Genomic DNA, 12487 nt, shown 5'->3' on the forward strand with positions numbered 1-12487 from the left:
GCTGGCCAAAGGCAAACTGAAATTGGTGTGCCAAGTTGGTGAAGGCAATTGCCTGCAAAAGGACGACGACTACGTCATCGTTTTTTGGGCCGAACCAAACGAAATGAAACGAAGCTGCTCGTCCTGCGTCCTTCGTCCTTCGTCGCAGGATCCCTATTCCTGCGTGGGTGCGTCGCTTGAGTGGCTCCTGATTCCGACAGTAATAACGTCTTGGCCGCCCCACATGGCAGCCAAGGAAAATTTATTTAAATTGCAAAATGCGAAATGCGAAATGCACCAGCCCAAACCAAAGATGGCAACTATTCGTCAAAGGAACGGCAAAAAAATGCAATTTCCTTGTGGCCAAACACTTTTAGCCCTTTACATCGCGGCTCAACTCCAAAGCCAATAAGATATCATGGCGAAAAATTTGAATAATAAAGTTTTATTCCAAAAATAAGTGAGTAAATAGAAAAAATTGAATAGCCATATGCACAGCGAGAAATCGCGCTTTCCTTATATTGTTAAAATGTATTAAGTTTTCTTTTTATTTTAATAAGAAAATATCTAATAGTAAAATGGTAAGTGCTATGGAATATGGAAATGTATGACTTAACTCCAATATCTTTGTATATATTATGAAACTCTTGCCTTTCAAACTTGAGTACTATCGTTTGGATAACTCTGGTTTGTAGTTGGCCACTAAAGCTGAAATTAAATTATGTATTCATAAAAAAGCGCGAAATGAGTAGTCTCGCAGCTCCAGCGGGATTCTGTTGGAATATGAGTGCCTGGAGAGTTGCGAAAACGTGGAAAACTGAACTGAAAAGGAAAGGATGCTGAGGTGGTGATGGTGGAGGTGCCCCAGAGGATTGGGTGGCAGCAACAAAGCGCAGCAATTAGTGGCGCCCAAGAGCGAAAACTCATTCGCGTTCCTGCAATGCGGCTTCTCTATTCTTTGGCCTGACCTCGTCGCATGGCCACAGGACGACATCCTGGGCGTGGGCGCCCATTTATCGCCAGCCAACGGCTGTCCTCACATAGAGGAAACCGCATCCCCACCAGAGCCGCCCACCCGCATCCGAAACCAAATCCGAATCCGAATCCGTATCCAAACCGCTTCATATCTCCCGCGGGGCAGAGCAGCTGGCAAGCGTTTCCATTTATCATAAACAATGCAGACCGTGATTGGTGTAGGTCGCGACCCTGGCCCCAAAAATCCAGCAAAAGGGTTAGCTAATGGGGCCGCTTGTTTCTGGTGGATAATAAGGAGTAGTCGCGTGGGGAATTACCGCCAGGCACTTACTTTACAGTAGCTTAAAAGCAATCTTTAAAGCTTCGGTGGATGTGTAGAAAATATTTCTTAAAAGAGCATAGTTTTATAGAACACTTCTACTTGTTTTTGTAAATAAGCTTATTAGGGAATTGGGGTTCTGAGCAGCTCGAGAAAAACAACTAATTAAATTGACTGCACGCAAACAACGCAGGGCAAAACTTTTAGGGCATTGAAACTTTTAATTGCAGCCACTTTATTAAAAGGGATAAGTCGATGTTATCCGCTCAAGAAAACCCCAACGGAATTGCGAATTAGCGCCAATTGCAACTACTTATTGAAGAACTACTTCTTGGACTGTGGGCTATACAATCACAGCCTGTTGCACAGCGAAAAGTGAAATGAAAACCAAATCAGAACCTTTCCAATTTGACCACCAAATAAGATTGCAAGTGGCAAGGGCACGATTCGAACTTTCTGGACAATGGCGATGATGGCATTCGAGTGTTGATGTCATAATTTCCGAGGTGTTCAGTGGGTTGGCCACATCGCATGCCGCCACTTCATTTGTTAACAGCAACAGGACATAATTAAAACTGCTTATGCACGCTTCCGTTTCCGGTTGGCATTTTATTTCACTGGATTCCCTTCGTATGCTTTCCACTTTTACAACTTGATACATTTTCGTTGGAACTCGACTTTGGTTTACAAGCTTTTTATCTTTGCATCGAACCGTGCAATTCGGAAATCGTACTTTTCTCTCCTTTTTTTTGCAGTCTGTTTTGCCATGGTCATAAATTTAGTTTTGCCAAAATACGAAAAAACGCAACAACATTTTTTTGGGTCAACTGCTTTTCTGCTGTTGTGGACTTTCGCCCACAAAATGACCTTTAATTAGTTGAAATTTTCGCTTGGCATGCTAATTGAAAAACTTTTTGCTGCTCCACCACATTGATGAACTATTTTACGGTGGTTGTGCAGTAAAACTGTGTCAGACAATCCTATCCAGACGTATCCAGTTGAAACTACACAGTCACAATGGAATCCGAGTCGGTAAACGGTGGACTTCTGTGTTTACTCTGGTGTAATTAAGCTTTATTACGTATACGCACCGTTCAACGCACTTTGCCGCCGTTGCCCGTAGCCAATTAGTTTGTATAGCTACCAAGGACGCTGGAATACCTATTCCAGTTAGCTGCGGTGCCGCCAATAAACATAAAACTTTATCGTTGGCTATATCTGCAGCTTCTGGGCAAATCAATCGCAACACATACGCTTGCAAATGCCAGAGACTCGATTTGCTGGGCAGTCGGAACATAAAGAGAACTGCTTGCACAATTGCGAAAAGGATCCCACACACACACAGTTCGTGGGGATTATTCTGCACTACAGCATATGTGTGTGTGGCACCGGCGAAGGTATTTTATGGCTATGTATAATGGCTGATTGGGGGATTCGACTGGCTTAAACTCGAGTATATATAAATTTCAATTGACGTGCTAAACTACTTTTCTATGGTTGTACGTAATATATAGGTAACTGAGTTTAAACGTGAAAATATTAGATGGCACACAAGTTTGAAGCCCTTTAAAGTAGTTGAATTTAGGAAGTTGTAGTTTCTAGTTATAGAAATGTATTTAAGTGCGCCTTATTGTATTTACGATAACTGAAATAAACGCAATACTAAATATATTCATATTAATACTACATATTTCATTTCTATGATCCCTCGGACTTGAACAATTGCCAGGCCGATCATCTCTAGAATGCTAAACAGATGAAATCAATTTGGCAGGCAAACAATGCCAAAGTACGTAATCTTTTCCAGCAATCACTTGCACTTGACTGCCATCGCCGTTCAAGCAGCCTCAGGTGTGCCGAAGGAGGTTTTCCTCACAGGGAAAAGGACCAAGAAAATGCAGGGATTTCCCGCTTACCATCCCCCCTAATCTCTTCACGATTCACAGGTCAATGAGCCAACTGAGCACGGATGCTGAGCCCCAAAGAAGGAAAACGAAGCAGCTCGAAGAACTATGGCAGCAATTTGTGAGTGTCTTCCGTGATGCACGTGCCACAGGAATTGGGTAGCAAGTGCGGCATGGCATCGTCACCATTACCATCAACAGCAATCAGCTTCTGAGAGGCGTGACAAATACAAAATATCGTTGCATACTTCTAGGTGGCTAGTGAAAATATTTACTCCGCATTGCGTATACGCCACGATGGCTACGAAACGTGACTCAATGTGCGCTCTGAATAATAAAACCATATTTATGTGCCTTTGGCAAGAACAATGCCATGTATAAATCATGCAGCTGATTAACATGCGAAATCTGCGAGTCCCTCTAAAATGCCAACAAATGCCAAAGACAAGGAAAACTTTGTTGAGATTTACCACTGGCAAAGCAAACAAAGCTGCTTTTAGTTCGGATAACTAGCATAATCAGCTTAAATTCGCTTTGTGTGAAAAGAGCACGGAACAGAAAATAGAAAACAGAAAACAGAAAACATTCTATAAACTAGATTTTGTGACACCATCCACCACAGAATAAAGAATTGCATTTTTAAATATTAAACACAAAGTTGAGCTACCATTAATTATAAACCACTGTGTGGATGAAAATGCCAACCATGAAACAGTGGACATGGCATTCCACACATACTTGCGCGATAGCTTGGAAAGCAAACAAAATGCCAGAGTCCCGCAGACAATGACAACTTTATTCCCCTTGTGGGGTTTTCTTATTTTCCGAGCTGTGCCAACCCTGCGTATGCGCAATTTGCCGCGTAATGACATTTATTCCAGCTCGCTTTTATTATGCATAATGTGGAGTGGCGCTCAAGTGTGAAACTCTTACGAAAAATATTTTAAAGGTAATCTTCTAGCTATTTAAATGTATTTGGTTAAGTTTGAGAAAAAGTTAAAGTCGAGCTAACTTCTATCTAAGCATTTAAGGTTGTACTACTTTAACATATATTTAACAAATACTGCCACCAAATCAAACAATTAAAGAAAATAGGAAACCGAGAAAAAACCGAGGAAATAAGCAGCAGAAATAATAGGGATGAATGATTTGAACAGCATTTTTGGCGAGGGCGCTCAGTGAATTCAAAATCAATGTTTTTTATGTTGGCGCCGGGCTGTCCACGAAAATAAAAGGAAGCCAACGACTGAGCAGACAGGAAGAAAGGCTGCCAATGAGCCTGGGCAGGAAGGGGGGCGTGGCCCGACCAGTGGGCGGTTGGGCGGTAGGGGCGGATGCTGTTGCTGTGGCCGTGGCAACAAGGCGCCACTCGGTCGGCAGAACGCACCCATAGAGCCATAGAGCCATAGACAAAAGCTGCAGAGCCATTTGAGCATTTGAGCTGGCGACGACAGAACACAAATGCTAACGCATGTAGGTCGACCAGAAGTTGTATTCGCATTTGTATTTGTATCTCCTTCCGCGTATCTGTGTGTGCGTGCTTTCACATCTGTGTGTGCGTGCTTTCACATCTGTGTGTGTGTGCGCCAAGAACAAACAACAACGCTCTGCGGCGCATTAAAGTCAAACAAATGGGCGACACCCTAAGAAATCAATCTATACGAGTATGTAGGTTAAGTTCTAAAACTATTTCTATGATATAGAAATATTTTTCAGATATTTTGAAAATAACCTACTGAATGTTTTTATAGGTATAAGAAATTTATAAGTAGAAAACTGAAAACAGTCTCGCAGCACAAGAAAAAATATATTTATATATTAATTGCATTATACAAAAATAATGAAGGATACATTTTAAATTGAATCATTTTCATACATTTGAAAGGATGTCCTCGCTTTTATTTTCAGTGTAATCTTGTGTTTGACTTAATGGGCCAACATGTCAGGGTTTCATGCTCATCCTCAACAATAAAACTAACAAAGTTGCCCTATTATTTTTGGCCTGCGTGGCCAGTGACTTTGACTCTGGGCCACAAAACAATTTCTGCAGACATTTCGGCAGCAAGGAACAGGACGAAAGTGCGAGCGAGACGGCGTGCGTGGGCGAGTCCTTCACATTTTGCATGAAAAATTTGATTTTATACAATTGGCGACAAGTTCAGTTGGTTACGCATAAATATTAAACACCATGGGATTTCTTTTAAATACAATGCTTATATTTTTACAGTAATTAATTACAAATACGGAATACAAGACTAAAAGCGAAATAGATGCCATGACAAATGGGGGATGTGTACATAGCTAAATATGGCAAACAGCAAAGAACTTAGTGCAAAATATTTAAGACTTAGCTTAACCAGTTAGGATAAGGTACGTGTTTTGGATGCAGAATGCAGGATGCAGGATACATAATGCAGGATACAGAATGCAGAATGCAGGATGCAGAATGCAGGATACAGAATGCAGAATGCAGGATACAGAATGCAGGAGTTGAAGTGATCGATGAGTTAATGCCTGAGTAGGCTGGCCAGTGCCAGACTGACCACAGATGCAACCAGGCTGTAGCCCACCTGGCGGGCGCCCAGCAGGGAGGTGGCACCATTGCATCCCTCCTCGGGACAGGTGCAGATGATCTGCTTGTAGCCCTCGTTGTCGGCGGTGAAGCAGGCGTTCTGGATCTTCTCCGGTATGTAGCCACAGCTCCGCTCGATACGGCGCTCGTTGTTCTGCTCGAAGCTGATCACCGTCTTGCGGCAGAAGGCGTCCTTGCCGCTGGGCGGGATGCAGTCCGTCAGGTACTGGTTGTCCCTCTGGGCACGTGGCGTGTTCACCACCAGGCCACCGCAGTCCTCGTTGTCGTGCGAGTTGCACTGGTGACACCGGATGGCACTCACTGCAAGGAAAACAAACAACCAGACAAGGATATGTTAATTAATTGCTTTATATTCATTAACTAACTACTTGTTCTTAACATTTCTTAATGAAATAATAATAAGTGCAAATTACTCTTACAAAGCGTAATATTTAAAGTATGCGTAAAATGTATTGTACTTATGCTAGATAGTCCTCTTAAAAATAAAAAGTAATGTCTTATGTGGCATCTATTTGTATATATATTTCTCTGCGGTTAATGGCTATAAATTGGTGTAATGCAAGGTAATTCAACACCCTGAATTATTATTGTAATTAAAATATTAATGTTTTATCTCAGAACCTTCCAACTGCATGCATTTGTGTCCCCTGTATTTCGATAAGGTAAACCTCAGCTTTAATTAAACTACTTTTTTGCTTCCTCGACAGTAATTGGATACGTGCAGCCACTAATGGCATTCAAATGCCTCGCGATTCGCCCTTTTCAAAGTCCTCGTCACACTGACAGAAATTGTTTTATTAGCCACCCACCACCAGCACCCCAAAAAATAAAACAAAACACGGGGAGACCTCGCTTTGACTGACAAACGGAGTCCTATTCGACTGCAGTAACCTGAATAATTGCATGTCAACTGCTTGGGGCCAACAAATAAATGCCTAAACATCCAGACTTTGGCACGCAAACCGTCAAGAACTCGACAAAAAATGGGCCTCAAATCACTTAAACTGATGCGAAGTTTGTAAGCCCTAACTGAAGCATATGGAAAATGCAAAGAGAGCAACTTAAATTTATTAAATAAAATACGCAAATTAACTATAAATTAACTATAAGTTATACTTTCTATAAATAACTTTAATAAGATCTATTTAATGGGTAAAACCAACTGGCTGTACTTAAATAATAATAAGCCTATTTAAAATCAAGTCGAATTAGGAAATTATGCCTTTCAATGCTGCCGCCTATTACCATATCAATTTTCCTTTCAGCTGACTTGACAGTCTCCATCCAATTCGGTTAGGAATACGATGGGTAAACTTGAAGCCGTCACTCAAAGCGAATTTTCCCATTGAACCCTGTCCAAAAAAAAATTACATTGCCAAAGGGCAAGGACATGCTATCTTGGAGGAGCAGTAACCTGAAACTCTTTCCAGTAGACTCGAAGTATGTCTGAGGTTGTCAGGATTACGAATGTCCAACGGGACGTATGAGTAATATTATAACACTGTGCTTACTACTCACTTACTTGCGCAGGGCGTTTGGCAATTAAACGAATCCAGGGCAGTGCAAACAAAAATGCAGTAATAAAAAGTCACCTGCCATAAAAATCCACAGTACGAGTGAGAGTGGGAGAAAAGTGAATTTGCATTTCTAGCATTTGCCATTTGCATTTTACATGTGCTGCATATTCATGCGGCTTTGCAGTGAACTTGAAGGGAAATGCGGAAAACCGGAAAAGCGGGACGAAATCGAGGCAGTGGAGCGCAATATCTCTCAACTGTTGCAACTTTTCGCTTGACAATTGTTCGCTAATGAAAAGCGCTCTTCAGTTTGCAGGGAAAAAGGTCGAGTGCTATAGTACACTCGCAGCTGGAATGCCCATAAACGTGCATATTTGCCCAACCGATTAATGGATCGAGGGTATATACATAATATATACTTATACTTAACACAAACATACGTATGTATATATGTTAGCGTGCAAATACATTCAATATAATTTAACGCCATTTAATATTGCCTTAACGAGTGAGTGCGAGTCGCCGAATTGCTTGGACAATCAATTTACTTCAAGCGGTGGATTACAAACGATTCTGGCAATTGTGAGTGCGTGTTTAATTAGTTTAAACTCTCGGATTTTTTAAACAATTAATAGTTAGCGGAGTGGTGGAATGATACGCTAATTGCTACCAACACTGTGGCCATTGCTAAATTATTGAACGTATAAAGAAAATCGAGTGCTTCCAGAAGCGAAAAAAAATTACATTAATTAACAAATAAGCCACCATAAAGCTTTGCACTTAATATTTTTATAATATTTTTTTAAAAATGATAATTCATCATGTCTTAAATACGTTGATTCCTACCACGTTAATATCTACTGCTATCCATTTCAAGAATCAATTGGAATGACAATTTATCATCCTCATTTATGACTGGCTATTCGCTTTTCTTTGCTGTAGAAAATAGAAAAGTTCAATTATTTTACGCTTAATCTGGGTAAACACAATTAAATTTGGCGCTTGAATGGGCAGCATCAATTTTCATGATGAGTTTTGGTGAGTCACAAAAGCATTTGGCATCAGTTTCCACTCCGCTGCTTATATGACTGGATTTGTTGTGTTTGGTTTGGATGATTTTAACTAGGCAAAAATCAATCGATTGGCCAAAACCAATTTTGACAATCTCTAAAGTGTTGGCCAAGCAATTGGTCTTTTGTAGTAGGCTACATTGAAAGTGATTTTCAATTGATTAGCGATACAAAAGCCAGCTGATTACTTATTTTACACTACACTACTTCTAACTTAAAGGTAATTACAGTTTCAGCTTTTCATCGATCCATCTGATAGATATGAAAACTTACCTGATAACAAATTGGCGGCCAATACAAGGCACATGGCATAAATGAACATAGAGGTTGACATTTTGCGGTTTTTGGTTCCAATTACTAGACTTTCAATGGACTTATCCAACGCTGATGCTGTAAGAAGTATTCGATTTTCCCTTTTAATTTATAAGATTTTTCTCTGTTTTTTTCTGAGGTTTGTTTGTAATTTGATTAGCGGTGAGAGCAGCGCATTGTTTAATTAGCATTGCTCTGGTAATATTAATAATCTATAATTCCTTATATACGACTTGTATTAACACACGAAAACCGGTATCAGAACGTGGCCATTAAACGTGACAAGTGCAAGTACTGTACTTCAGTATTTTCAAGATTTGAATATTGCAACAAGTGGCTGCGAATATGTATATCTGAGCAGTAAACAAATTTTCCATTTTAAATTTCAAATAAAATGTAATTTTAAAGCTTAAGTATTCTAACATGAAATACTCTCTTTCTCTACTCCATTAGCTTATGTTCATCACGAATTACATGGAGTAAACGAAGTCATTGAAAACACTGGTTATTCACAACAAGTATTTAGCCTAAAAAAATGTAATTAATTTGCTTTTAATCACCTTTGATATTTTCGATTAAAAGCCAAACAACTCTTTGTGGTGACAAGAAGTTACAGCACACAACTCAATTATTGTTGATCAATGCGAACGGACAACTGGACGCGAGCACCGTCGAGATGAATCTGAAAACTCGTATTTGACTTTTCGAAAAATGATGATTTTTCAAAAAGCCAGCTCGCTGCGAAACTGAGAGCCGCCGAGCAGAGTGACTGTGACTTTGCGAGAGAGCGAAGAGAGCGAGTTTCACTACACAAGATCGGCCCTAAAGGCAGCAGAAAGTGGAAAATATGTGAAAACTTCCGTCACTCGATCGTCTCTACGGGGTCGTATTATATCAACATACTCGCATGTATGTGCCCACATATATGTGCGTCTATATAGGGGGATGCTACACAAGGTAGTTCCCTCGCCGCATTGATAAGCGCCAGCTTCGGTTGGTTTCAGCTTGGTTCTTAACCCGAATGCAAAACACAGTCCAAATGGAATCCACCGGCTTGAACTGGTTAAGTCCGACTTGTGACGTCACGCGCTGCTAATAGTTCCAAAAACGTATATAAACAATGTACAAGGTATTGTACTAGACATTGACCTAGCTTTTGAATACCCAGTTACTATGCCTATTAACAAAAGATATCCCTTGTGTTTTGGGTTAACCAACAAATGTCCCACAGAATATTGGTAGTAATTTGAGCTATAAATACCATTAGTTACTAATATTTTGATGATGATGATTAAAGGGTTTCACTTTTATGCCTTTCCATTACAATAAAAATAAAAAAACAAAGTACCTGCTATTCCTATGAAAAGGTAATAGCGGAAGTTCCTAAATGAAATCTCGAATTCGGGCCGAGATGTCATTGGCTCGGCAGTGTTTTCCTATCGAGTGATCGGCTTGGTTCCGGTGAGCTGGGTTTTTGCGATAGGAGCACGTTCTGGAACGCCATAACATGGATGGTACGAGCTCCATATAATGACAGTGTTCCTTATCAACCCAACCAACGGCGCTGATTAGTTAAAACTGGTTCGCACCTCCAAAAACTCAGCTGTGGTGGTTCGTTCTAGTCCGCATCGGTGACGAAGTCAGACTTTCGGACTCATCTCAATTGGGGAAATCAGTGGATTGCGCTTATCGCGCTCCTAGTTCAAGGCGGTGCTAAGCGGCAGAAGCGCCGATTTCTTGACTCATCATTAAACGCTATATTTTTGTTGCCTAAAGTATGTGTGTGTGGGGCACTCCATTAGGTGTACGATTCTGCAAACAATGCAACTAATTTTTAATTTCCACGCTGCATTGTGTGAATATACATATTCCGCGTTCAGTTGCCGGTTTTAGCCAGTTCAAGGTGGTTCTTGGTCGAAAGCAGCTCTCCATGAAAAGTGGAAAATTTCGTTAAGAGATAACTCTTTTGTGATTGTGTGGAAAATTTTGGTAGCCAGGTTGAAAAAATATTCCTATATTTTTATAACATTTTTATCTACCGAAATTGTGAAATTACATTGATATGTTCTTTAATTGTATTTGTTTAGAAAATAAATATCTAAGAAAGATATAGTGCTGCAAACTTACTTCTTTCTATTTATTTATTAATAATAATAAAATAAAGCAATAGTTTCGATGCTTTAAATGTTTAACTGTTTTATATCACTTTTCGTGTTAGTTATTATTCATTTGTTTTCAAGTGTTTCAATTCCCAGCGACTGTAGAACCAATCCACTGCAAATTCAACGTGTAACTGAGTTCTGTGACTGTGTGATCTTAGTCTTCAGCCAAATGGCATTGGGTTCGTATCGAAGTCAGCAATCAGAAATTCGAAATCAGAAATCAGCTGATCTGTGAGCGTTATTGGGAGGTCAGACTGGGATTCGTTTAAATCAAAAAAAAAAAAAAACTGAAGCAAATGAGGCGATTCTTGTTTGCTGGAACCGGTTTGCTGATTTCTTTTTCTAACAAGTGATTTCTGGGAATGTATCTCTCCTGCTCGCGACTTCAAATGACAGACTTCAAGATTAATTGCGCATAAAATACGAAATTAATGCGAGGCCAGCGCAAGCAAATGGTAAATAAAGGAAACTTAGTTTTTGGGGTTAATGCTCTAATTGAAACAAGGGGAAATTCTCACGGAAATAACCCATATTTTGTTAGAAGAAGCTTTTAGTCGATTCTTCAACTCATTAGAAGCTATAGCTTGAAAGCTTAAGATTGCGAAGCTTCCAGTTTTAGTCGCGCTCAATGTTATTTAAATTTAAGCAATTTGTTGCCTAATATGTTAGTCAACATTTTGATTATTCGTACTTTAACCCCAATCCAAAGCCGAAACTCTTTCTTTATCACTATCACTATCGCTATTTATAGGCACAAACATTATTTAATGCAATCAATTGAGGGACATCACACACAGAAATATTTATTATTTATTTTAATATTTATGTTATAAAAAAAAATAGTTATAAATATTAAATAAAATAATAAATATAATATAATAAAATGTATAATATAATATAATTTAATATAACAAATATAGTTATGATTTGAAAAATGATTTAAAACCAATTTAACTGTGCCAAAATATTAAATATTAGAAATATGCTACACAGCTAAACATGGGGGAACTTATGAGTGTTCGACTGCATATTAGGCACATCTTTTTTCCAAGTGTACCAGCAAGACTGGGAGACAGTGTAAAACAAGTGTAAAACAAATCTCCCCAAAGGGCAATCTTCGCCCACGGTTTCTTCAATTTCGCGCACTGATTGGGGCACAAAAGCCAGGCAAACCGATCTGCAAAAATATATGCATATATGTTGTATATACACATATTGTGAGTGAAAGAGAGGCTTAATTCAATTGAGCAGCGTCTTGGGGCAGCAATTTGTGCGACTTGGTGATAAGCTGATGTACGTGGCTGGAGCTCCAAGAGGAAGCCTGCGATTAAGCTTAATTAATCCACCGGTTAGTTTTGTGCCTGGGCTGTGACTGCTTCTCCTCCGGCGGTTCACGTGCGCCTCCTGATCTCCGGCTCCGGCTCCGGCTCCGGATTGAGTGTCTGGACGCCTAGTTGAAATGGCGCTCAGGGTTATAAGTGGATGGCGGATGGTGCAGTGCACTGCCTTCGGCTAATTGCAGCTTCTAATTGCGGCTACTTAAATGTACATAAATAAAAAAGTGAGCTGCCAAAGTGAACGCAACTTATTAAGAAGAGATTGTTTTTCTGGAAAATATGTAATCATATTTGAATGCTTTAAAACATTACAACTGAA

General features: G+C 39.8%; 1 protein-coding gene and 1 long non-coding RNA gene across 3 annotated transcripts; one reads left to right on the forward strand and one right to left on the reverse strand.

Moving 5' to 3' along the window:
• Window positions 1-85: 85 nt before the first annotated feature.
• Window positions 86-3828, forward strand: LOC120320593. Of its 2 annotated transcripts, XR_005560123.1 has the most exons (3): window positions 86-439; window positions 3003-3124; window positions 3220-3828. It is a non-coding gene; the product is annotated as an uncharacterized LOC120320593 (long non-coding RNA). The 2 variants fall into 2 exon arrangements; XR_005560122.1 differs by having other exon boundaries at window positions 86-3124.
• Window positions 3829-5371: 1543 nt separating this feature from the next.
• On the reverse strand, window positions 5372-9367 carry LOC6527698. Its single transcript, XM_002088746.3, has 3 exons — window positions 9230-9367; window positions 8631-8747; window positions 5372-6070 (listed from the first exon to the last, which is right to left on the reverse strand). The coding sequence occupies exons 2-3, from the start codon at window positions 8689-8691 to the stop codon at window positions 5685-5687; spliced, it is 447 nt and encodes a 148-aa protein (XP_002088782.1). The 5' UTR covers window positions 8692-8747; window positions 9230-9367; the 3' UTR covers window positions 5372-5684.
• Window positions 9368-12487: the final 3120 nt, after the last annotated feature.

The sequence above is a fragment of the Drosophila yakuba genome, chromosome 2L (assembly GCF_016746365.2).
Source record: "Drosophila yakuba strain Tai18E2 chromosome 2L, Prin_Dyak_Tai18E2_2.1, whole genome shotgun sequence".
Classification (NCBI taxonomy): domain Eukaryota; kingdom Metazoa; phylum Arthropoda; class Insecta; order Diptera; family Drosophilidae; genus Drosophila; species Drosophila yakuba.